Below are 26572 nucleotides of genomic sequence, written 5' to 3' on the forward strand. Positions count from 1 at the left end.
GGTGTGGGTGACTCGAGTGCCAGGAGAGCTTTGAATAACAGAGGGAGAGGGGAGAAATAAAAGGAATAAGCGCCACAAGCCCTCAGTCTTCCAGCAGCAAAGAGAAGACACAGGAATAACCATGCCTGAGCCGGTCCCTGCAGGTATGGGAAAGCTTCATTATTAATTTCATTTTCTTACTTTTCTGTGTTGAAGCCAAAACTTCTTGCATTTAGTTTGTTTTTTATTTGTGGTTCTGATGCATGAACGTGAGTCTTTGCGGTTATTAGTTTGATTTAAGGGCTTTAGTGAGGTAAGTTGTTTGATTGAAATACCTACAATATAATCTGAACATCTGATATTGCAGCTTGTGATGCTTTTTGTATGAAATGCATGCATGTTGTTAAATAATGTGTGGCAAAAATAATATATACAACAATATATGAGAGTTAAGATTTAAATATCTTGACTTTGAACTTGAAAATTAGATAAATAAACTAAAAATGTAGCTAGAAAATCCATTATGAAAACAAAGAAATCAAATGCCTGTTTGCATTTATCTTACATTGTTACCCTCACGTCTATTTGACGCTTTATAAGATCACGTAGCCAGCTGCTATGACATCATCAGCGGCAGTACGTTAATGACATCATCCGAACGATGGCATCTCCTCGACCAAACTGAAAAGGTTCCAAAGAAAGTTGTGGTGCAGGAGCTACAGTTAAACACTGGTGCTGGTGCACAGCTGCTGTAACTGACTGTAACTTGCATCATGCATTAAAGCATTAAAGTTCGCTTTCCTCAGAAACGCTTTGCTATAATGTGAAATTACGACAACATTTTCTGGAAATCGACATTGAAGCTGTTTTTATCTTAATCTTTTAAATAAAAAACACACAGATGATTTAAGTCACACTGGGCACATTCTTGTGAACGCTGCTTTCTCATAAATAGTCTGCTTGTGTCCTTCAGCCCTGTGGCGCCGTCTGTCCACCACACAGACCCAGTGTGTGTCTGAACCTGTGAACTGACAGTAACCTGAGATAAAAGACATGTTTTACAGGCTAAACTGGGAAGCGATTAGATTCGGAGGCTTTGCTCGGTTTGTTTGCACATTGTTCCTTCGCACTTTCGTTTAAATTATTTTGCTTTGCATTTGACCGCCGTGGATAAGGATCCAATCTCAGCTGCTTTTATTTTTATCTCAGAAACATAAGCAGGCACGACATTATTGCACCATATACAGTCATGGATTTTATCCCTGTAATATGGATATGAGCCACTTTAATTACTGTATGTCTGCACCACCCACTGTTCTGTCATCGCAGGCCAAACTCAACTTTGAGTGATAAGGCTCAGATAAAACCCGATGATAACTTTTAATGCTCAAATGCCAGGAAACACAACACAAAATGTCAACCATATCATTTTCTTTTTAAACACAATTTTTTTCACTAATAATATTTATTTCATTTACACACAAAAATTGTAAAAACAGGTTTTGTATTACTTGGCAACCAGAGGCCACTCTCAGCTATTTATATTCTGGAATGAACCCTGACCTTTTGCACTTTTTTCTTCCTCATAAGTTCATAGAATTTCCAGCACCCGAGTGTATCATGTTCTTCCAGAACCCTCGCACGGGCCTATCTGAGATAAATCATTATGCAATCCGTCTCTTGCATCTGAAAAGTTCTCTCATGGTCAGCAGGCAGCAGAACTTCCAGTGCAGTCAATCAAACGCATGACAGCTTTCCGCTCAGTGCGACGGAGTGATCGTATGAATCATGGTCGTAAATCCTCTCAGCGCTGTGACCTGATGAGACACCGTCAGGGCAAGTTAAAACAAAACTGCCCTGAAGTCTCTCAGTTTATTTACTGCAGGATAAAAGCATGGCATGGAATTAGAGATGGGTGGATCATCTTCTGCTGGGGAATAAACAATATTTCTGAGACATCATGTAAATCACAGGATGGGAAGTAAATCAGTTTTTTCTTTAATACTTTTTGAGGTTTACTTGTCAAAGTCTGTTTGAAATTACCTAAAAAACTTCAGCCTTTACACAAAAAGGGATCAAGAAAATGGTATTTAAAAATTCAAAAAGACTTCATCCGTACATACAGTATATATACTGTATATACAATATTCATATACCTATCACAGAAACATGTAAATAGCTTCTCCAAAGCATGGGTTATAGTTAGCATTAATTTATGTGTTGCTGAGTTATCCTCATCAGTGCTGTCAGGAGACTGGTTTATTAGGTCAGGTCACCTAATATCTTCCTTTATCTGTGGGTCAGTGCAGACAGTAAATCACATTGTCAGAGGTAAACAAACAGCACCACCTACACTCACAGAGAAGGAACAGACTAACGGTAAAGGTAAATAAAGTTAGGAATAAATCTATATTTGATTTGTGCCACGGCACCACAGCAAGATTCTCACTCCAGGTGAACTGACTTAGCAGAGGCTGGTGCAGATTGACACTCAGTACAGGAGTTAAGCCTCTAACACGGTGGATAAAGTATTAATACCAAAGATTTGTACTCCGTTGTTTAGCATCCCAGTAAATATAACAGGGAATCTGCTCAGGGTGTTTTCCCCCAAAGACAGAACGACTGAAATGGAACTGTATGGCACATACATGGGCAAGAAATGTGTGACAAGCAGAGAGCTGTGGTTGGTGCTGCTATTAAAGGAAGCTGTGTTCATTTTACGGGAATGTGTTATGGCTTTGAGAGGTCATAGGACACCATCACTGGCCTTTACCAGCTACTGACTTGACCCCTACTGGGACACTCAAGGAATTGGCTGGATTACATTTCACTATTTTGGTTGACAATTTCCTTTTACCAGATTTAGGCCTCAACAATTACACACACAGCATTCCCTCACTCAAAAAAAAGGGGGGTCTGTTTTTATCTAAAGCTCCAATTAGTCTGCAGAAATATGGCTTATATGGTGACATGTGAGTGAGGGGTAGAGTCCACTTTAGCCAAATGCTGCACGGTTAGATCCGCAGCTCCCTCAGTCCACTTGCAGAAGTGTCCTCGGGGAAAGACAGTGTAGTCTAAGTTGTGTGGATGTGTGTGAATACTGTGCTCAGTGACCACTCCCACTCCCAAGTCTCAGTGACTCAGACTTTTGGACTTCACTGAAGGTCAAGATATCAGTTTCAAAGATTTGTCCAAGTGGTAATGGATGCAAAGTTATATTTGTGGTTGAAGATTACTACCTTCACCATGAAATCGGATATACGTTACACATTCCTGAAAAAGGCATTATATACTAAACAATAAAGATCAGACATATCCAGAAATACACCACAAACCCACTGTAAGATGTATTACAGTATAACACATGTGCTATAATACATCCTCCTTTTTGTTATATATGAGTTGATGTTCTTGTGTGTTTGTTTTTCAGCTAAACAAGAGGGCCAAGGTGAGTCCGTTGACCTTTTGCTTGGCTTACATTATCACACAGTGACTTGATTATAGCTCGCACATTTTCACTTTTCACTCCTGTCAACCTGTCAAGTGCCCGTGTCAAGCAAACACTGAGGACGTGTAATCAGCATGCACCGTCTCTTCATCTAGGCAACTTTTCTGTCTGGATCTTGTTTTGATTTTTAAAAACAAATTTGCTGTATGTGTGCATGCACGCATGTATGTATGTATGTATGTCAGTGTATATTAAACATGTGTAATACAGTACATTATCAGCTGTGTAAGTGTCTTCAAATCATATCATAATATGCACTGGAAAAAAGAAAATGGTTGATGAACCTAAATGACTTAAACTGGTGACACATAAATAGTAATGTAACCAAGTTGTCTTCATATGAATGTACATTTAGTTTTACCAATTGAAATAATATTGTTGAAGTTTGCCAACCATTGTGTTCAGTATAGACAGCACACGAAGCACGCTTTGGTTTCCACGTTTCATATTTGCACTTGGATACGTGATCCTGCTCTGGTTTTTATGTGTTACACTCTGACACAGTCTGTTTCCTCAGCTGTTGCAGAGGCTTTAACTGTAGTTTTTCAAACAGGCTACCCATGGTGTTTTTACCATGGTAGCTCCCATTTTAAGATGTACAGGTGACAGCTGGAAAGGGTGCGGTACATCAATTATCACATTGTATGCCAGTTTAAATCAGGGTTGTAGGGATGAGAAACAACTTTCTCACATGTGATCTAATGTCAGAACTGGAATTCAAGACTGAAGTTTAGTTTTATGGGAAAGTTCAATATAGGCCTCTCTAAACTAGACAAAATAATCCGTCTGTGGATTTTAACACACTCACTGAAAGCAAATGGGTGCCATTTATGCACTAGTGAACTCTCAGATTGACCCTCTCACTAAATGACTTCCCCACACAACACAAATTTTCTCACTCCCATTTCACCCCATTATGTCATCAATTTAACCTTCACCCCTCCCTTTTGCTCATTCCTGTGCAGGGGTAGCATGTCTCAAGTCTTAGAGGTCTCAGGTGGAGTCTGGGGTAACTTCAAACAGAGCACTTGTCAGATGGAGGGTTATGAGATATTTCTCAGATTAAGCAAAAACGTACAAATTAGTGTTACCATCATAAAGCAAAACATTGGCTAGCATGTTGTGCAGCTACATTAACCACAACTACACTTGTTTGCAGACTCTTAGAACCATAAACGGGCCCAACAATATTTCCAGACCATTAAGCAGTTTTCTGATACGTCTCTGCTTTGCTGCAAAAACGTGTCTAGAGCTCCAATAGCTGACGTCACGCAACAAGTCCATGCCCTGCAGCAGGCAACAGCGCTGTTCAGCTCTATAAACAAACATACTAGACAACACATGAATCAGGCAATGTGTCGGGAAACATAAAAGTGAAGATGGCGGATAGATGTTGTGCCCCGGGAAGATCCAGAGACATGGTGGAGGTGAACGCTATGCTCCGTTATGCTAACGTGACATTTAGCCTTCCAGTAACAACAACGCTATCTTTAGCCGAGACCCCCAAGTTGTTTGTCACAAAGCCAGATCGCGTCCATTTGTTTCCCTCCAGACTCGTGTAAACTTTCAGTGACTCTCTGGAGCAAGATGAAGGGAGGTTAATCAGGAAGAAGATGTCAGGATACTGCAGCTCTGGAATAATAGCATCTCTGGCTGTTACATACCCGTGGATTTAAAGTGTGCACTGAACTCTGGCGTGTTGAGATCAGCACCGGTCCTGCATCTTTGACTGAAAATATAATAGTCCACAGTATGATGACAGCATGTTGCAACTCCAGCAAAACGTGTCGTTCATGTCTCGTTCTTGAAATGTCCAATTTCATAGGGACAGATTTGAACCACTCCTACTTCTAAATCAGTTCCAATGGCTAGGGATAAAGATGAGAAATGGGACTGAGCTTTCAAACAATGTCATTTCTCCCCCCACAAGCGGTTAAAACACGACCATCTTGATATGCACACGTAATGAAGTATCATAGGTAGTAATGAGTGCTGTCAGTTAAACGCGTTATTAACAGCGTTAACGCAAACCCATTTTAACGGCGTCAGTTTTTCACAAGATTAACGTCCTAGAAAACTTTGCAGTTTTTTTTCACATGCTGTTGCAACAACCAGTAACGTTAGAAAAACTACAACACCACACCGGATCTAGCTAGACCGGAAACAAATAACAGGCACGCTGCACACACTTGTTTGGGCTTGCGAGTCGTCCAGGGAGTAGTAGGCTAACATTACACTTTGAGTGGATGGCGAGCGCTGTGCGCTTCTCCGTCTCAAAGCGGGCTCTCCTTATCCAACGCAGCCTGGATCATTTCTCCACGCACTCCCCACATCCAAGTAATGATACCAACCAAGCTGGCAGACCCCCGAACCGTAGTAAGGAGACCACCAAAGACCGCTAGCTCCTTTAGCTCGGATTAGCTCGTTACGGCAACAACACATTAAACCGCGGGACTCCATCTGCGTTGAAGAACGGCACTTTATTCAAACACTGCAGGATACACAGCCTCTCATTATTGTGCGGCTCTCACAATAAGAGTAATAAGTCAAAATATGCAGGTGACAGAGATATTGTCTCAATAAAAAAACATTTGCACAAAGAAAGCTGATCCACTATTCTGCTTTTTAGGATTACAGGCATAAAGTGTGAAGGAAATATTTGAAATATTTCAACAACACTCTCCATCTACCAACTTTCTCTCAGCTCACTCAGTTATGGTTGAATATGGTGAATACTTACAGTATAATAGTGGGCCTCAAGCTAACTTTCATTCACTTTTCTTAGACGAAGCCTTGGCAGATGGAGGTAAGGCAGAATCCTGAACACGGAATGCTCTGGTTTACAAGTGTCTTGTGTAACATATACATGTATTCACACAGTATGCATACATGGTCAACACTGTGTGGAAATGACAGTACCCGCATGACTCCGGAATTTTCACAGAAGGTTTGTGTCAGCTGACTTGCATTGGTGTATTTTTGTAAACACCTAAAAGAACAAGAAATCATGTTCTTCATTCAAATTAAATTAATTAGAGGTTGTATCTGGGAAAATCCATTTACTGTAATGCTGAAGGTTTCATGTTGCCCATCATTTGATTGAGTAAAATACATATACTTCACAAGTATATGTTATGTGTGAGTTATGTGTGAACCTTTTGTAATAAAATGTTGTATTTCTAAGTATTGTATATAACTAGATACTGCTACATGTTGGGTTTACTACATGTTTTCCTGTAACAGGTTCATGTCTTTACAAGTGTTCTATTCATCTACATCTTTATTTCTGAATGTAGAAACCTTGTACATGCTCTCTCTCCTGGATTGGATTTTTCAGTTTAATAAAATGTGATGGTGCATGATGTTTCTGTTTTGTGTTTGTTTACTGGTCTCTGCTGTATTAGTGTGTCTCCTTGTGGAGCAACAAGCATTTCGTGCCTAAGATATTCTTCCAGTTATATTTGCTTCCTTGTCTGCAGCAGAGTCAGACACTGATGGGGATGGTAAGAAAATACTGACATCGATATCTACGTAAAATATGAGAGATGATAACAATGTGTATAATTCTGGTATTATGTGTTGGTTAAGATGTCACATAATATGTGTGTGTTGAGAGCCTGGTCCTTTGTTATTATTTGAAATACTTTTCACTTCAGTTTGGACTGATATTTACGCTGGTTGGACATTTTCATGAAAACAAGGTTCCTATTTTATAACTTCACTAATACCTTAACAGGCCTTGTTGTCACATTCAAAATGTTTTTGACTTATATGTCCGCAAAGCTTGCTACAGACACCAATGTTTGTATTAGGCTACATTTTCACTATTTAGTTTTTGCATCAATATGCATTAACTCTGTTATCGAGCCCCTGAAACAGAGAGATAAGGCAACACTGCTGGCTGATTTTTAATTTGTAAACTTCAGGTAAGATTTGGATGGGTGAGCCCTTTTGTAAACAGTGAAAAAACATTTGCCCCCAGAGTGATACTTTTCAGTTGTGAGGTCAGGTGAATATCAGGTGTGACTACTTTTAGACACACTGCACTATTTTCGAATGAAATTATGTCTGTAGCCTTACGCCCATCCCATGAGAATCCCCCTCAGAGGTTGTAGTCTCTTGCAGTTTGGTTGCACCTACTCATAGAATAAGCCACACCTCATGTCCTAAACTGTGTGAAAGACCTGACTGGATTGGACTGTATTATGGCGTTTGTCAACTCGACTCACCACGGCATGCCACAGTTATTTTGCCGTGCCATATTTTGCTTGGCGAGGCTCCAAGCGAGCTGAGACGATACTATGCGCGGCGGCGTCAGACTGCTGGCCACTGATTGGCCAGAGTGCCTTCAAAGGAAGAGGCATGAGCAAAACATCTGACACAAGAATCAAGCCGAACAATGCCTAACTGTAGATGTAGATGCAGTGATGACTCCGCCCATGTTGATGAGGTACTATTTTGTAATGGAAACACAAGCCAAACTGTGCCAAGTCAAGTCAAGGCGAGGCGAGGCGGGACCATAGGTGGAAAAGGGGCTGTAGTTCAGTGTGTGATGCTATTGGCTCATTCACTTGGTCTATTAACACTGGTATGTGTTAATGCTAGCCAACAACTCACTTACTTCCCTGTGGTCGAAGGAATTTTGTCAGGATTTGTGTCTGTGTGAAAAGTGCTGTTCCTTCCATCTGTGAACCAAGATACCAGCTCTCTTTCGCTTTCTGTCCCCGTGGCAGTAGAAACTTCATGCTTAACAATGGCAGCTGTGACACTGTCACCTGATGTGATGACACTTTTATAGCTGTTTTTCCTATTAACAGTATGAAGTGCTGGGAAACTGCAAAGACAGCTCAAGATATCCATATCTCAGATCATATCTTGGTCGAGTTCTTACCGGGACATCAAACTTGATGCCCCCACATTGCATTCAGTTCTCAATCCAGAGACACTTTCACGCAGCGATTCATGCATGTGTACTTGAGCTCACATTCCATTCCAGAGGTGTCAGCTTCTCACCAGGAGTTTGCTCTTATGTGTTTGTCCTTGCATTCTTTAAGATATAGCTTGTACGGGTGCATCCGCCGTCTTTGTTGTGTCTTTTGGGGGCGTGGTGTCCGTGATCACGACACTTGAAGGCGTTCACATTCCTTCGCAAAGGGTCTGTTCGCCGCAGACATGACTGGATGATGACATTTTCATTACACGGTCCCGAGTGAAACTCTGCAGACATGTGGCCGTGGAAAGTATGATCCAAGCCTAAAGGCCTGTGGATGATCTAATTTCACCTTGGTTGGGTATCACAGCCATCACTGGAGTTCCTCAGAGTTGCTGAACCACAAATCAAGTAAAAGAGTAATCTGCTCTATTTGGACTGACTGGGAGTAGATTGAATGGTCGAGCCAAAGCTTCAGGGAGCTGAAAGCTCATATTATGTTCCGGAGTGCTGGGGATATGTTTTACATTCTGTGCCTGAGAAGGAACTTTATATATTTCCCCTGTCCAACATGGGATAAGTAAGGACACCTGGCTGAGCTGATAGTCAAAGGGTTTTGTGGCAACGGAGTTGTCCCTTATCTTGTGTGCTGTCACATAATCACATGTTGAGAAGCCTGGGTTTTCCAACATGGTTACTTACTTTTTGGGCCACTAATAGGTATCCAGTATAAATAATACAAATTGGTAATCTATTGCCTCTGGTAAAACAAATTTACCATTTGCATTTTCAGTCCACTCTTGCATCACTGGTGCACTCGCCTTCTTGTCCAACCCCTGTGAGGCTTATAGTCCCAGACTCCTCCCCCTTTTATAAACACCTGAGCTGTGGCTTTGTAGTCTTTCACTCTCCGCCGTTAAAAGTGCGGTGTCGGACCCCTTCACTGTTCCCCACCCTCCCTACCTCCTTCGCTCTCTTGCTCAACTCTCAGCCCACTTCTTGGCATTTTTCAAAATCAGGCATTGAGTTAGCATCAGAAGAGGGGCTTCAGTTTAAATATGTGTGTGCCACAATAGGAGCACCAGTTCTCTTCTACTATCCACACAAAACTACTGTGCATAGGACAATACTACGTTATTTCGTTTTTGTTGGTCAGAATAAGAACTGGGTTAATAAAACATTAATTAATAATCATAATACATATTAGAGAAAAGGGCAACAGCGGTTTGCTGAACTGAGTCTACATGTGAAGCCATAGATCAAATAGGTTACCCAGCATAGTCTGTGATCTTTTCTTGTTTGTTTTACACTATATCATATGCCTTTTGGTGAATAATCTAAAGTAGTAACTAATGGGAAGTAAGCATTAACAGGATATGCTTGTGATGTGTCCATTATTCTTTACTGATTATTGTCAAATTATTGTTAAATAGATATAATCTTTATTTTCAATATTAAAATCAAAAATACGATTAATTCAGTCGTAAATGGAGCCCAGATCGGCTGCATTTGAACATTGTGCCATCTTGTCTGGTCTCTTTACTTATTTACAATAGTAGAAAAGTAGTAACTAAAGGAACTAATGCTTTAACACTTCTAGGTCGACGTGTAGTTTATGTCATGCAGACCCTAACACAGCGTTTCCCAAACTTTCTATATCCAATCCAATCCAACTCACATTATTTATAAAGCAATTTAAAAACAACAACAGCTGAAACAGAGTGCTGTACATCAGAGATAAACGAAACAAATAAAATATAAAAACATAAGACCTAATAGATATATATATGTATACACACATAAAATGAACCACTGTAGGCCTCTGTGGTATAGGGTATGACTCGGGCCCCAAGGATGGATATTTCTGTGTGGGGAGTTGAAATCCATACGTCTGTGAATAGTGTGTGGGGTATCATCACATAGCCAACTGCACATCGTTTGGAGGCCCTTGCTTGTGAATGTCAGCAGCAAGTTACTGCCACTGCCAATTCCATGAAAGTAAATCCTTCCATGGAAACATTTGTAATGCAGATGAATAAGTCCTGAAAAAAATGCATATGCAACAAACTTACAAATTGATACGTACATGACAGATAAAAGATCTAAAGAAAAAATAAGTAACACTGTGTGGTAAAGTAATTGCCTCCTTTTTGAGGAGTAGCCTTTTAAAATCAGTCCATAAGGAGTATTTAAGGTCATTTCAAATAATAATTGTTTTCCCACGTTTGGTGATTCAAAGTGCTTGAATGAGCACATTTGATTACTTGCTGTTTTCTTATTTTGATTAATTTGTGCCGTGATTGCATTTCACTGTGCAGTGTATTAAACAATGAAATAAAAATAATTTGACTTAATGAAATGCACATGTATGAAGTCAATGTGTTGCTGTATGATCATACACTGTGTTTAATGGAGATGCCATATTTCTTGAGTGGTTTTGGGGTGAGTGGTATAATATTTACTGTTTCCTCTGGGATTCCTTTTTTTTCAGCATTGAATCACATTGATATATATATATATATATATATACAGTATATTGTGATTAACTTCTTATTGAATCTCATTCCCAAAACACAGTAGTTTTAAATGTCCTAGTGCTTACAGAGATGATTGTTTTTGTTATCTTGAAATGCAGCTTTTGGTGTTCACTTATGTGCAACTTATCACTAGTTACACATTCATATGTATGATTGTGTGAAGTTATTTTTTTACACTGCAGTGCTGAATCATCTACCACCAGTGCAAAGCTGTTGAATGAATGCAGTTGAAACACTGCGATTGGTTCATATATTCATTGGACTCGTTTAGGGACTAGCAATAAATAATATGATTTAATTGTGAATCCAAATTGTGCAAATGTGTTTCTTAAATTTTTGAGATGTGGTGTGTGTTTGGCCCTTCTGATTCTAATTATACTTGTACATACTGTTATATATATTATCAGTGGAACACCAGCTTGCATGACGATATATATGTATATATATATATATATATATATATATATATACACACATATATATATACACATATATACATACATATATATATACATACATATATATACATTTATATACATATATATATGTATATAAATATATACTGTATACTCAACACATTTTTGTATTAGTATTGCTGATATGTCATTAGTTGACCACATCACAACTAATGACTTAACAACATAGTTTATGTCATATATTGTTGTGCATGTTTTCAAAAGCTGATCATTTGTGGCCTTGGCCAAATGCTGCTGGTTATAGATGTAATATTACATTTGTAATGTATGTGGTATACGTGTTTGTTTTCTTTGTTTGTTTTTTTAGATTTCCTTTTTTGTTTTTACTCATGAAAAGTTCATCAATTCAGTTTGTTTTTTGGAAGCTGCCATGGAGATATACATATACACACACATACACATATATATATAAATATATATATATACATACACATATATGTATGTATATATATATATATATATATATATATATATATATACACATATATACATACATACAACACACATATGTATATACATACATATACACACATATATGTGTGTATATGTATATACATATAGATATATATAGATATATATCTATATATACTGTATATTACTTTTTCTCACAAAAAAATTGTTCTTTTTCAGAGCCCGGTGCGACTGAGCTCTCCGGGCTCTTTGTCGAGAAACCTGCCCAAGAAGTAGTTGCTGTTGCAGGTTTGTAACACAAATGGATTATGAACAAGACATGCTGCAAACAGTTGCACACTGCTATGGGATTTGTTTTATTTGATTTTATTATTACTTTGGACGGCAGGATCAGACATCACTTTCATAGCCAAGGTTGACTCTACCACCCTGGCAAGAAAACCCACCATGAAATGGCTAAAGGGAAAGTGGCTGGATCTTGGCAGCAAAGCCGGGAAACACATGCAGTTCAAAGAAACCTACGACAGAAACACTAAGGTGTGTGCGCATGTCTCTGTGTGTTGTATGCATCACACATGCATCTCTGCTGTCAGGCAGAATTAAGATGTGATAAGGTGACATTTCTCCCACAAGATCTATACCTATGAGATGAAGATCGTTAAAGTGGTCCCTGGAGATGCTGGAGGCTACAGGTGTGAGGTGACGGCAAAAGACAAGTGCGACAGCTCGACCTTTGAGATCACTGTTGAGGGTGAGTGTGGAATCTCCGCTGAGCCTCTAACGGGTTCCGTACACGCTAACGTTTTGATTTGATTCAGACATAATTTGACTGCTCTACAACTTCTCTCATTTACAGCTGCACAGCAGGAACAGCAGGCGGATATTTTGTCTGCTTTCAAGAGGGCGTAAGTGGACTGGGACTCAGTCTCAGTCTACGTGCAATTCTGCAAATACACATAGCACGACTGCACATGCCAACTATTTATAATGTCCCCCAGTGTGTGTACATGTGTCTTTCAGCACATACATGACAGGGTTGTTGAGTGAACGTTAGTCACACGTGTGTTTCTATACACTCAGGGATGCTGGAGAGGATGAAGGTGATCTGGATTTCAGTGCACTGCTAAAAGCTGCTAAGAAGTAAGCGTCTTTGGTTAATTTGGTTTGATGATTATGAAGCACACAGTGTGACTGATTCACTTTTTCCTTGATTGTCAGGAAGAGACCGGAAAAAGAGGAACCACAAATAGATGTGTGGGAATTGCTGAAGAATGCCCATCCAAGCGAGTATGAAAAGATTGCCTTTGAGTATGGAATCACTGACCTGAGGGGCATGCTGAAACGTCTGAAAAAGATGAATGTACAGCCCAAGCATTGTGAGGGTAAGTTGGTTCACCATGGAGAGTCTAATTCGGCAGCTTCCACCCATTACTGATGGAGCAACATTATGAATAACAGTCATATCATTTACATTCAAATTTAATTGATAGATAACGCTTAACGTTGGCTGCGGCCTCACTCTTCTCACCTGTCTAGTCTTGATGACCACTCAAAGCTGCAGTGTACTACAGTTTTGCCATTAATCCATTCACACCCATTCACTCACACATTAATACAGTGCACATTTAGGAATCAAACCCTTCCCATTGAAAGACAGTTCACTCTATCACTGAACCGTTGTCACCCCGAGTGGTTAATCCTTCAACCAGAAGGTCGGGTTCTAACCCTGGTTCCTCTCTTCAATAAATACGATCATAGTAACCACATTCAGGGGTGGTGTGAACCGCTGATGATGTTTTTCTAATGGATAAAATACACTTTCATGATGTAGCACGTCACTTGTGGACAAACAACACGCACGCAGCAAACACATCTGTATGTCAGGGTCATTAAAAACAACAACAGCAGTTTTGTGTTTGTATTACAAGCCGGGGACATTAGACCTAATCTCATGTCATCACAGTAAATGCATGCATCCCGGATCCAGGTTAATACCTGGCGTGAGCACTGTCTACACGTGATTGATCCCCAGCTTTACTACTTGCACATAGAGGCGCTGTATGAATGTGTGAGTGAATGGGTGTGAATGGGTGAATGGCAGAACTATAGTGTAAAGCAATTTTGAGTGGTCATCATGACGAGAAAGTTCCTCATAAATATAGACCATTTACCATTTCACTTAACCCCGAATTGCTCCTGACAGCTGTGGATATGACAGATGTGCAATGGAATAAGAGTCTTCTGTAGAAGCACTGTATGAATGGTGTGTGAGCAGGTGCCAATAAATAATAAATAAATCAAGACAAAAAAAGCCTTGTAAAAATGCAGAACATTTATAAGAGTCAGAAGATACAGAAAAGGCCACTTCAACAATCCCACATTTTAAGACATGAAATACTGCTTGATATAGCCATTAATGTGACTGATACAGAACCTCTCAATACTGTAAAGCAAGGATTTGGGCAATTTTTTTCACCAAGGGGCCACATGAGAAATATTGTTATATTGTTGAGGGCCGGGCCAAGTTTAAATTAATTTTAATTTAATTTTATCTCTTTTATCTAAAAAAGCAGTAAATTGTATTGTTTTGGTATAAATTATGCATTGAATATATTGTCCAGCACAACCACAAGAAAACATATATATATATATATACATATACATATATATATATATACATACATACATATATACACATACATATATATGATATATGAAAACGCACCATTTGGAATTAACATTACTTTTTTAAAGTGAGCTGACATTTTTAGGGGGCCAGGGGTAACTGGCTGGTGTCACCGGACGCTGTGCAGACAGACGCAGATACGTGCGTCCATACGTCAGGTTTTTCAAAATAAAAGCAACACAGTTGTATTGCATGCGCAAGTAAAAGTGTGCATCTTTTTTTAATCACAACTGTTGCAGCAGTTAAAAATGATCCATGCAACACGCAAAGAGAGGTTAAGCTGTACATTCATAAGGGAGCTCGCATTCAAACTGGGAAGACACAAATCATGGATGGATGGACGGGTGGTGTGTAAGGGGAATTATAAATTACTCTCTTTGTTTGCCATCACAGCTTTCCTGAAGAGGCTGGAATCCTGCTACTCTGTGGAAAAGGGCAAGAAGATTGTCTTGCGGTGTGAGGTGGTTGATCCTGACATCCAAGTCACATGGCTGAAGAATGGCCAGGAGATCAAACCCTCAGCAAAGTAAACACTCACCCAAGAGAACCTCACACACACACCCGTTTGCTAACATCACACAGGGTATTTGCTTAATTCGCCAGTAGTGTTGGTTTGACCACCATCCGGCTAAGATGGACCCAATGGATGGGTGCTTTAAAATATCAAGTTAAAATTATCTGTGCTGAAGATCATACTTAAATGATGCTGCTGCCATCAGCACATTTTATTTTTAGGGCAGTCATAAGAAGCCTCCAAATAGGATTTAAACACGTGGCACTGCCAAGACTTCTTGTGCTCCATGTAGAGCTATGCATATATTCTCCCGGGACAAAGACTTCTTCTCTATATTTGGATAATACCTTAAAAGTTAGGAAAAAAATTACCCAGAGGTAAAATTTGTCACGTGAACTTTTAATGGTTTATCCTTCCCCCCTTATTTTCATTATGGAGGAGGTAACTTGTAAAATAGAAATAAATTAGAGCTGCAAGCTGCACTGGATCACCTCCCCCATGCATGTTGGCATCACCATGATCAGGGAAGGTGCTAGGAAGAGGCCACCGATCATGTTTGCTTAGACGTGTCGGAATAACCAACGAATGTTGATGAAAATGCTTCTATATACAAATGGATTGACCTGCAACTAATGACATATGAAGAGCAACGGAAAACGTGTCAACAAAAGTGCTTTGTTGTAGTTTTCGAGGAGCGATGGCAATCCAATAATGCCCGGGGGAAGTCAGTGGAGCAAGTCACTTAAAATGGAAGCAACAGCTGAATCAAAACACAGCTGCTCTTCCGGGGGTGGCCACATTGGATGTATACAAAAGCCACTTCTAGCACACCGGAGTTTGTGATTAGTTCCCTTTTTTGTCGGCTGGGTCCGTCCAGGCTAACATTAAGTCTGCACATGCCAACAGTCATACTCACATTACAAATATCAAAAACTATACTGTACATATATTAAAAAACTTGATCAAAATCATAACCTGTTTCATTAAAAGGCATTAGGAGTGCAGCACTTCCAACTATCTGTTTGCCGAACTATGGTCTGACTTTTACTTATTTCTCAGATATGTCATGGAAGCAAACGGCAACGTCAGAACCCTCACCATCAATAAGACCACCCTCGCTGATGATGCTGCATACGAGTGTGTGGTTGGTGAAGACAAGTGTTTTACAGAGGTGTTTGTCAAAGGTGCTGTCTCTCTTTCTTTGAACTTCTTTGAACAGGAAAAAAAAAATGATTAATTGTCAACTTTGAACTTGATGGTGTTTTTTGTCAATGCAGAGCCTCCTGTGACCATCACCAAGCTGATGGACGACTACCATGTGGTCGTGGGCGAGAGAGTGGAGTTTGAGATTGAGGTGTCAGAGGAGGGAGCCCATGTCATGTGGTAAGTAAATATCTGTCGCGTTTTTACTCAAGAGTTACGCATTATAACGTGTCTTTATACATTTGGTGTCATTGCTTATCTTAAAGTTTGCAAACTACTAACATTGCGTTTTATACAATGAAACCATGTTGGGTTCTTAAAACACATTTTTGTTTATATTTGGATACTGATACTGAGCCAATTTTGAAATTATTTATATAGCTTCTTATATTAAAATAAAACATTGTCTGTGATTATCATAATATCCATCAACCTCAAAGTATGAATAAAAATGTCTGAATAAGAAAGAGAATACCAGTTTGCAGGTACTCAAATACATGTTTTATTCATCTGCAGGTTCTTTGAGGATCAAGAGCTTCACAAAGACGTAGACTCCAAGTTTCGCTTTAAGAAAGATGGAAGAAAGCACACGCTTATCATTCAGGAGGCTACACTCGATGACATCGGAATGTACCATGCCTGGACAAATGGAGGGCATACCAAAGGAGAGCTGGAGGTGGAAGGTACCACTCACTCCAAACTATGACCACCTCATTCAGTTAGAATTACATTTCTGTGTCATTCTGGTGATAATAGACGACGGATGTCTCAAAGGTTCAACACCCTTTAGAAACAAGCAACTTGTGACTGTGGCAGTTAATATTACCTTCTCCCTTGACTGTTTCCTGCCTGTAACTGCTTCTCCTGTGCTTTCAATGTGCCATTCAGAGAAGGAACTGGAGGTTTTGCAGGACATTGCTGATCTGACAGTGAAGGCAGCAGACCAGGCTGTGTTCAAGTGTGAAGTGTCTGACGAAAAGGTCACAGGAAAGTGGTTCAAAGATGGAGTGGAGGTCAAGCCAAGTGACCGTCACAAAATGAGTCACATTGGAAGGTACCAAGATGTTTGTAAAAGCTCACAAACAACATCTATTTATTTTGAGAGGCGCATGTTTTCCCCACATCTCATCATATCATCGCTGGTGCTCGTTTCAGGTTTCACAAGCTGGTTATTAATGATGTGAAGCCAGAAGATGCTGGAGACTACACATTTGTTCCTGACGGATATGCTCTGTCACTTTCTGCCAAACTCAACTTCTTGGGTATGAAAGAGAGAGTAATTATAATTGTGTTATTGCTGATAGATTAATAACCAGCATGTTGTATAATATTGTCTTTTTTTTCCCTCTCAAAACAGAAATCAAGATTGACTATGTGCCTAGACAAGGTCAGTACAGACCTAAGTAATTTTTTGTGTGTGTGTAGTGCATAGGTTAGTGTATTATTCTATATTAATGTGTCTCTCTATGTGTTCTACATTAACCAGATCCTCCAAAGATTCACCTGGACACCACAGGAAACATGGTCTCGCAAAACACCATTATTGTGGTGGCGGGCAACAAGCTGCGTCTGGATGTGGAGATCACAGGAGAACCGGCACCCACTGTTGTGTGGTCTAAGGGAGATAAGGTAAGGATGTGACATGAATACTGTTCAGTAGATCAGATGATGATATTACATTACATTACATTACATGTCATTTAGGAGACACTTTTATCCAAAGCGACTTACAAGGGAATTGAGTACAATCAGCCAGGGGTGGAGTTGAACTTGATGATCCACGATGTCTTTTGCACACAAGGTACCGGGCTTAACCACTGAGCCACTCCACCCCCCCAGATATGTTATTTTGTTTGTGGGCAAGCCTTAGGAAGCTGCCTGCTGATTTGGTGGAGTTTTGGAGTGACAGCTTAATGGAACGGAAGTCGTCACAGGCTTGCAGTCGCTGTCCGTCTGGAACTTGTTCCCCAAGTTTTCCCCATCAACATCTGACAAATCTATCTAACGTGTGTCAGATTATAAACATTAGATACTTACAATTATTTTGTCAGATGTCGACGGAGAACGACTTCCATACGGACAGTGTCTCCAAGCCCCTGACAACCTGAAGTCGTCAGGGGCTTGGAGTGGCTGTCCTTACCACTGCCCTTACCACTCCAAAACTCCAGCCAATCAGCAGGCAGCTTCCTAAGGCCCACCCACAAACAAAAAAACCACAGCACAAAAACAAATCAAGTGTATTTTCAAAGAATGAAATACGATACTTTTATTGTATTTTTTTGGTTCTTAAAAAGAACAATTTTAATGCTGGTTCTGTCAACAGCACTAGAGTCTCTCTCAAATAGCATGAGGGTAAACATTCATATTTGGTGACAGCTTTGTAAGAAAATGTTCTGTTTGATAGCAAATCACAGAGAATGAAGGCCGTGTACGGGTGGAGACCACGAAAGAGATCAGCTCCTTTGTCATTGAGGGGGCAGAGAGGGACGATGAGGGCAACTACACCATCATTGTCACCAACCCAGTGGGAGAGGACAAGGCTGTCCTGTTTGTGAAGATTGTAGGCAAGTGAAGGTTTTACTGTACAATATCTGCAGGGCTACAGTAAACTTCAGAGTAGCTACTGCACTGGGATGAGGATTGCACTTTCATGACATGGATTGAAAGTAATTGTGATGTTGTTTTAGACGTGCCTGATCCCCCTGAGAATATCAAATGCCAATCAGTGGGTGAAGACTGTGCTACCATTGTCTGGGACGTGCCCAAATTTGATGGTGGTGCACCAATCAAAGGTAGACTGGATTTTTTTTTACTTCACTCTTAAATCTAAAAATTATTATTCTGGCCGTCTTTACATATTGTTCCTGTGTTTTCACACCACCAGGTTACCTCATGGAGAGGAAGAAGAAAGGCTCCTCCAGATGGACAAAGCTCAACTTTGATGTGTATGAGTCCACTACATATGAGGCTAAGAGGATGATTGAAGGCATTTTCTATGAGATGAGGGTGTTCGCTGTCAACAGCATTGGTTTGTCTCAGCCGAGCCTCAACTCCAAACCCTTCATGCCCATTGGTAAATTCCACTAAGCCATATTTCCCCCACTCTTTCTTAGCTTCTCCCTTTAGCTTCCTATGTGTATCTACCATCTATAGTCCGCCAAATTACTAATACACTCTCTGTCTTTTACACTCAGCCCCAACTAGTGAGCCAACGCGCTTGACAGTGCATGATGTGACGGACACCACATGCAGCCTGAAGTGGCTCGCCCCAGAGAGGATTGGAGCTGGAGGCCTGGATGGTTACATCATTGAATACTGCAAGGATGGAGGTGACAAGACCACACATTATGATTGCAATATAATATTTAATCAACATAATTTGATTCAATTCAGTAACGGCTGGTGAGATTAACCTTGGGGGAGGGGCCCTCCATGTAAAAGTCATTATAGAGTATTGCTGTAACCCTGTATAAACAGTGTTACATTACACTTCCTTAAATTAAAATATTCAGGACATTTTTTGAAAAAGTATAAATCAATACATGAGCAAATCTTTGCATAATATAACATTTCTGACTATTTGACTGCCATTTCTGTAAGTTACACCTAACACCTAATATTTTTGCTAATAACATTGAATAGGTAAACCAGACACTTTCAAGAGATATGTTTGATGAATTATATTTTCAGTTTATGGATGTTATTTAATAAATCTTAAGTCAAAGCTGACTTAAAACATCACTGAAGCACAGAAAAGCAACACCCCACAGGCTATTCTCTCTTGTCTTGAGTGAACACTTTATAACTATGGGAGTATATGGGGAAAGATTGCAGCACCCCTGAAGAGAAGTACATTTTAAATGTCATTTTTTTTTCAGATCATACATTTACATACCTATTCACCAGTACATATTGCTCTAAGACACCAAGGAAAGCTCAGTTTCCTCTAAAATGTAACTGTGGTGAGCTCGACATGGTATTTTGCACACACAACACACAACAGTGTAGAAACCAGTGGCAATTGCTGGTCTTTGAAGCAGTGGAGGCTCATTTCAGGCCCAGTTATTTATACATAAACTCTACAAACGGATAACTGATAATTAAGTAAAACTGAAATGCCATAATAAAGCATTCAAAAGAAAAGAAAGGGCCTAAAGAAATCAACTTGTGAGTTCTTTAGACCTGAACATGGACCTTCATAATGGGCTTATTGTTATTAATTTTATTGTAGTGGCTTAAGTGACATATGGCGCGTTACCACTAGCTTGACTTGTGACGTCATCTGTTGAGGACAATTGGCTCAGTGCCTCAATACAAACCAAAATGTGTTTTAAGAACCTAACATGGTTTCATTGTATAAAACACATTGTTAGCAGTTTTTAGCAGTTAGCAGCAAACTTTAAGATAGGCAATGACAACAAAAGTGGAGCTTAAGTAATTTGATTAAACATCTAAAGAACCAAAATGTGGTGTTCCGTTACAGACTGCCGTTTACTGATTAGTCGTCACAGGAAGAGGTACAAGAATCAGAAACTGGTGAAATAAAATGCAGAAGAATCATTTACATGTAGTTGTGAATGTGAAGATTGAGATTTGTTTAAAAATTTATCGCGCAGCCCTAACATATTTGATGACATTTTAGAGGAAGCTGAGCTTCCCTTGCTGTCTTGCTGTGTATGACTAATATACTGGAAACAAATACAACAGAGGTGCTTTCCTAACTCCAGGTATATGAGGTTACCAGGAGCTTCCAAGTTGGAAATCCAAGTTTTGACTACAAATGGAATGCAGCATAAAAGAATAAAATCACATGGAGTAACACATTTGAAATCCCATGTCATGATTTGTTGTTTTGTATTAGACACTGAGTGGAAAGCGGCAAACCAGGAGCCTTGTGAGAGACAGTGGTATGTGGTGCGTGACCTCCCCGTGGGAGAAAAGGTCAACTTCAGGGTGGTGGCAGTAAACATGGCTGGACGCAGTCCTCCCGCAACACTGCAGCAGCCTGTCACCATCCGTGAGATTGTTGGTGAGTCACATGTTATTTTCCTTTTTTGAACATGGGTTATTGTTGGTTCTAAATCATTTTAACTATTGAATGCAGTAGGCATGATCTCTAGAGTAACAGCTGACTGTTGCGTCTCATCTGGAGGTTGTAACCTGCTTAAATTTCAGGATTGTCGCCCTTTCCTCTGAGCTCCTCCCACCAGACGAGCATCGACAGACACACTGTCCACAAGTAGCAGATGACCCAAAGCAATTTCTCAAAATCTTTAAGTCTCTGCTGATACTGACCGGTGTCTTATTGCATTTATTTTTTCTCTCCTAAAGGCCATGTAAGCATTTTAGTTTAGTACCACAGTCAATACAATGTGATTGGCCAGATTATTAGGCTGTAAACAGGTGCCAGGAAAGGAACAAAAGTGTAGTTCTCGCTCAAATAACTCATTGTTATATAATATTATTTAGTAACAACAACAATACATTGCCTTTAATGAGATGTCTATAAATGTTTTACTAAGTTGTCTGTATCTGCTGTAGAACATCCAAAGATCCGCCTTCCTCGTGAACTAAGAACAAAGTACATCAGAAAAGTTGGAGACAAGATCAACCTGACCATCCCCTTCCAGGTCAGAAAGGCAACACTAACGCACACTAAAAACCTCAGATGGAATCATTAAAATGTGAAATGATGTTCATTGGTGAGACATTGAGAGAAAATTGAGAGAAATTATTGGGATTATTATATAAAATATAGAAAATGGTAAACAAAATTTTAGTTCATGTGTACCCTTCGATCATTTTGAAGGAATACCTGCAACATGCTTCTGTCTAATAGGGTAAACCTCGCCCTGTCGCAAACTGGTACAAGGATGGTCAACCTGTTGACCCCAAGATAATCAATGTCCGTAACTCAAATGTGGACAGCATCCTCTTCATCCGCTCAGCAGAAAGAGAGCACTCTGGAAAATATGAGCTGGTTCTACAGATTGAGAACTTGGAAGACAGGGCCACCATTGACATCAGGGTTGTTGGTAAGGTTGTCAGGACTCCACATGACTTGTTTCAGTCAGTTTTGCAAAATGCTTGTTTCACATCTATAAATGTACTCGGGTGTTTACTTGGAACAGAGAAGCCTGGACCTCCACGGAACGTGAGGGTGACAGATGTCTGGGGCTTTAATGCAGCACTGGAATGGGACACCCCAACGGACGACGGCAACTGTGAGATTCTCGGATACACAATTCAGAAGGCAGACATGAAGACCCAGGTAAGAGAGGGAGAAAGGCTGAAGTGTCAAATGTAGATCCCTCTGAAATGCCTAGTTGGTGCCTGTGACTCAGCAATAACACAAAGAGATGGTCTCCAGCCAGTGTTTGACACCGAACACATGGAATAGGTGAAGTTTCACTTACTGACATATGACCAACACTAAGGCCTAACTGATAACACTACCTGCCATTAAGAACACAATTGTAACAGGTTTTTGCCACTAAACAAGAGACTAAAAGGGTCCATATAAGTAGGGTGTCTCACACAATAGGATTATTTGTATGAGCCTCCACTGCCAATGGTAGTGGTGCACACAACATAGATGCTAGGAACATTAGTGAACACACCTGCTGTTCCATGAGAGACCAGTTTGAAACCCATGGTATTGTACAAAATAATTAATTTGTGGATGTTTAGCAATACTAAACCATTATTTGCTTTGCATTTCTCTAAGACAGATTTACAAATATGGTGGGTGATGTTTATTGAAAATACAAAGACTCTTTCAATTACTGAACTTCTTACCTGTCTGTGGTTCTTCTATTGAAGACCCAGTTGGATAGCCACAGGTTTAAAATGTGCTTCCCTGATGTGTTATATGCTTTACATTTAATTTCACAAGTTGGTTACTGTGACAAAACTACCAATGCAATGTCTATTGTAACCTTTTTTTTTATGATGTACTGAGCACAGGTAAATGATCAATACTAATCAATGGACCAATAACAAGGTATGAGCCCTTAATGTTTAAATGCCTAAAGGACACAGGAAACACTGGTATTGGGAAGCATTAACACATAGAATTTACAACAGTTATGTCATACAAAACATTTGATGAAAAATAACAAACTAAAATAATAAAGCCGGCAAAAAAACAAAACCCTCTGTCCCAAAGTTATTGTTGGGGCCCTTTTGTTTGTTTTGTCTGATCAGTGTCGGTGTATCGGGGTGTATTTGTTCTGTCCTACCACACAGTCCGTGGGGAAGGGGAAAATCGCCAAATCTTTCACCAGTTTCGGGGTTCAGTATCAGTAGATTCAATGTAGCTCGCCGCCCAGCTCACTCTGGGGAAGAATCTCCGGATCTCTGGAAACCTCATATGAAAGGATGTGGCTGGGACCTCCTTTATCGATGTCACCAGGACAAAAAACCTGACAGGTCAAATAACATCGCCAATCAATAACACATCATTTGCATTAACTGGCTTAAATCATGTTCAAAAAGTTGTTGTACAACAAAAATCTATCCTCAATTCAAGTATTCATTTGCAGTTGTGAAACTATAAATTCACATTCAAAGTGCTTTTTTATGATTATATTCAAGTATTCAAACAACTGTAGTTGCATTAATAACCATTACTAGTAACAACCAAAATATCCGAAATATTACATAGCACCCCTTTACTTTGGTAGAAAACTACATTAAATGCAGAGAAATGTAATGGTAACTTAGAGACATAAAGATTTAACATGCTTAATTCTCTCTCCCTGCACCGGTAACAGTGAGAGAATACACTAAAAATGTACCTCTGTAATTACCACAATCATAAAATTAACATCTATTAAAAAATTTTTTAACATGTATTGAACAATAATTTAAGAAAATAACATCCTCCTTTGTAAACAACAAATAAAATCAGCATTTCAATAAATTGCATATAACACCAATTGACTATGCCAACGGAGTGGCTAAACTCAAGTCAATAGGCTGTTAGCATAGCAAAACACCGTCTCAGGTGGCTAACACCATTAGCACCTTTCTAAGCCTATCTGCGCTAATTAATATATTAACATATCACCAGCTGCCTTACAATCGACCGAACAGGTTACACATGAATATCAGATGCATTACAAACAACCGAACATGGTAAAGAGTGTTTTCACTCACTGAGGGCTCAGTACTTCACCTCGCCAGATCGGCGAACATACTCCCGTCTCTCACGCTGCGGACAGCGCACGTAAACGTGACCGCAAACACGACCACAAACAGGAAGTGACAGGACGATATCAAAATAAAATGAATTATTTACGAATTTTCTTTTCCTCAAAATAAAATAAATTATTTATTTATTTAAAAATAAAATGGATTGCTTTCAAGATTTTTAAAGACTTTAAGATTTGTTTAATGAATTCCAATGAATTGTTTATTTCCCAATTAAAATTAATTATTTTAAAGGAATAGCTTTTTTAACAAATGGTTGTAATTTTAAAGCCTGGGCTACACTATCATGCCAAAATATCATTTTATATATAAAATTATTATTAGTATAAGTTTGCCAGCTTGAGTGGTAAGACTAATTTTGGTATGCAGGACCGTGGACACCAAAGGGAAAAAGCATATGCCTGAGAACATGGTACTTCCATATATGTCCGGAGAATATGACAATACTATATATGTTATGTAGTTCAAACACTTCACGTCACAGTGCTTTAATAACGGGAATCTGGCCCTACTTTATTTAATGAAGGTTTGAACAAAACAAAGTGAACATTTTCTGCCTGGTAACATGTGTGTAAGAGAGAGATAATAGATTTATGCTGTGGTCCAATATTATTTTTTTGAAGTGTTCCCTAATCTGAGACCTACATTTTGGCAATCCTAGCTGACAGTCATGTTGTCAGTGAGGCCAAACATCTCGAGCTGGTTCTCAGTTCTTAATATGTGTCAGTACCTCTGTCGACTATACTATGACACTTCAAAAAGCATGAACTATCCCTTTGTTTGGTTTTACTCTCATCATTTTACTCTCACTCTGTCACTCTCCAGGAATGGTTCACCATTTATGAGCATAACAAACGGACCCACTGCACAGCCTCAGACCTGATCATGGGCAATGAATACATGTTCCGTGTCTACAGTGAAAATATCTGCGGCCTGAGTGAGGAGCCACGCATGAGCAAGAACAAGGCTACTATTGCCAAAACAGGTACTACAGTGTTCAATTCTGGTTACTCCATGTGATTCTTTTGTGCTGCGTCCCATTTGTAGTCAGAACTTTGAATTAGATGCAGTATGAAGTGCAAGCGTAAAAGTAGAACATTCGTTCCGTGTTTGTTTCACCGTAAATCACGGTACATTGTTATCTGAAGACCTTGTTCTGACGTAAATGCACAATATGTGAGGTGCGTAGGTTTTTTAGCAATGGAAACCTAATCTGCTCTGATTTATCAGCGTTGACGACATTAACCTGCTCTCCCACTTTTCCTCATAGGCCTGGTACACAAACAAAACCCCTACAAGGAGAAGGAAATGAGCTGCGTGCCCAAGTTTACTCAGCCATTGCTGGACAGATCTGTAGTGGCTGGTTACAGCACTGCCATCAGCTGCTCTGTCAAAGGCTTCCCTAAGGTAAATGTATATGTTAAGTAAGGGTGCAATAGTTCAGCAAGACCACAGTTTGGTTTGTATTGTGGTTTTGGGTTGGTGTTTTATTTGTTTGCACATTAACGAGAAGAAAACATTTGAAATGTTCGGTCAAGTGTACAAAAATAACATGTTCTCTTATAAACATAAAGAGCATAATAAGTTCAGCCAGTAGTTGCATTACAGGTATTGGTTTACGGTTTAATGCCAAACCAAATACTTCCAGTATGAATACATTTACAATACACTGTACATTCTGTCTGTAGTGGCTTCAATTGAACTACTATACTGTATATGAAATAGAAACTCTGTCAATCTCCTTAAATCTTTTGGCTATGAACAGCCCAATACCTTTCGTCTGAATTTGTGGGAAAGTGAACTTGTTTCCTTCCGTCTGTGTTTTATCTGCTCCGTCACTGCCCCAGTTGGCACTCATGGAGTCACACAGGGATTTAATATTTGATTTTCTCCTCCACTGACACTAACGTAGCATTGTTTGGCTTCCATTTCATTTCCACTGACCCTCACGTTGTTGTGACGCGTCATTCCGATCGTGACAGTGAATTGGGCAGCTCATATTGTGTTTGCGAACGTGGGAAAAAAAGAAGTCCTGTATAAACACAGTAACGCACACATAATCCAGTCCATGCAGAATCTATAGACATATTTAATGTACCGGAATTTTGCGGGTC

At 39.6% G+C, this 26572-nt stretch overlaps 1 protein-coding gene across 3 annotated transcripts in view; it reads left to right on the forward strand.

Annotated features, from left to right (window-relative positions):
• mybpc2b (myosin binding protein Cb) overlaps positions 1 to 26572 on the forward strand; it is a 27763-nt gene continuing 1191 nt past the window's right edge. Inside the window, exons 1-28 of one of the 3 annotated variants that reach the window (XM_044014743.1) lie at positions 1 to 143; positions 3410 to 3427; positions 6273 to 6293; positions 6967 to 6990; positions 12061 to 12129; positions 12230 to 12378; positions 12475 to 12592; positions 12698 to 12746; positions 12922 to 12981; positions 13060 to 13223; positions 14921 to 15053; positions 16101 to 16225; positions 16319 to 16424; positions 16761 to 16927; positions 17133 to 17298; positions 17400 to 17506; positions 17602 to 17631; positions 17731 to 17873; positions 18649 to 18808; positions 18932 to 19036; positions 19129 to 19317; positions 19439 to 19573; positions 21106 to 21273; positions 21786 to 21874; positions 22084 to 22279; positions 22376 to 22515; positions 25284 to 25443; positions 25729 to 25865. In XM_044014743.1, the coding sequence (XP_043870678.1) occupies positions 122 to 143; positions 3410 to 3427; positions 6273 to 6293; positions 6967 to 6990; positions 12061 to 12129; positions 12230 to 12378; positions 12475 to 12592; positions 12698 to 12746; positions 12922 to 12981; positions 13060 to 13223; positions 14921 to 15053; positions 16101 to 16225; positions 16319 to 16424; positions 16761 to 16927; positions 17133 to 17298; positions 17400 to 17506; positions 17602 to 17631; positions 17731 to 17873; positions 18649 to 18808; positions 18932 to 19036; positions 19129 to 19317; positions 19439 to 19573; positions 21106 to 21273; positions 21786 to 21874; positions 22084 to 22279; positions 22376 to 22515; positions 25284 to 25443; positions 25729 to 25865 (3150 nt within the window). In that variant the 5' untranslated portion in view covers positions 1 to 121. The remainder of the gene's footprint in view (positions 144 to 3409; positions 3428 to 6272; positions 6294 to 6966; positions 6991 to 12060; positions 12130 to 12229; positions 12379 to 12474; positions 12593 to 12697; positions 12747 to 12921; positions 12982 to 13059; positions 13224 to 14920; positions 15054 to 16100; positions 16226 to 16318; positions 16425 to 16760; positions 16928 to 17132; positions 17299 to 17399; positions 17507 to 17601; positions 17632 to 17730; positions 17874 to 18648; positions 18809 to 18931; positions 19037 to 19128; positions 19318 to 19438; positions 19574 to 21105; positions 21274 to 21785; positions 21875 to 22083; positions 22280 to 22375; positions 22516 to 25283; positions 25444 to 25728; positions 25866 to 26572) is intronic. The other 2 variants (XM_044014744.1, XM_044014745.1) reach the window with 2 other exon arrangements.

This window comes from Solea senegalensis, linkage group LG18, assembly GCF_019176455.1.
Source record: "Solea senegalensis isolate Sse05_10M linkage group LG18, IFAPA_SoseM_1, whole genome shotgun sequence".
NCBI lineage: Eukaryota > Metazoa > Chordata > Actinopteri > Pleuronectiformes > Soleidae > Solea > Solea senegalensis.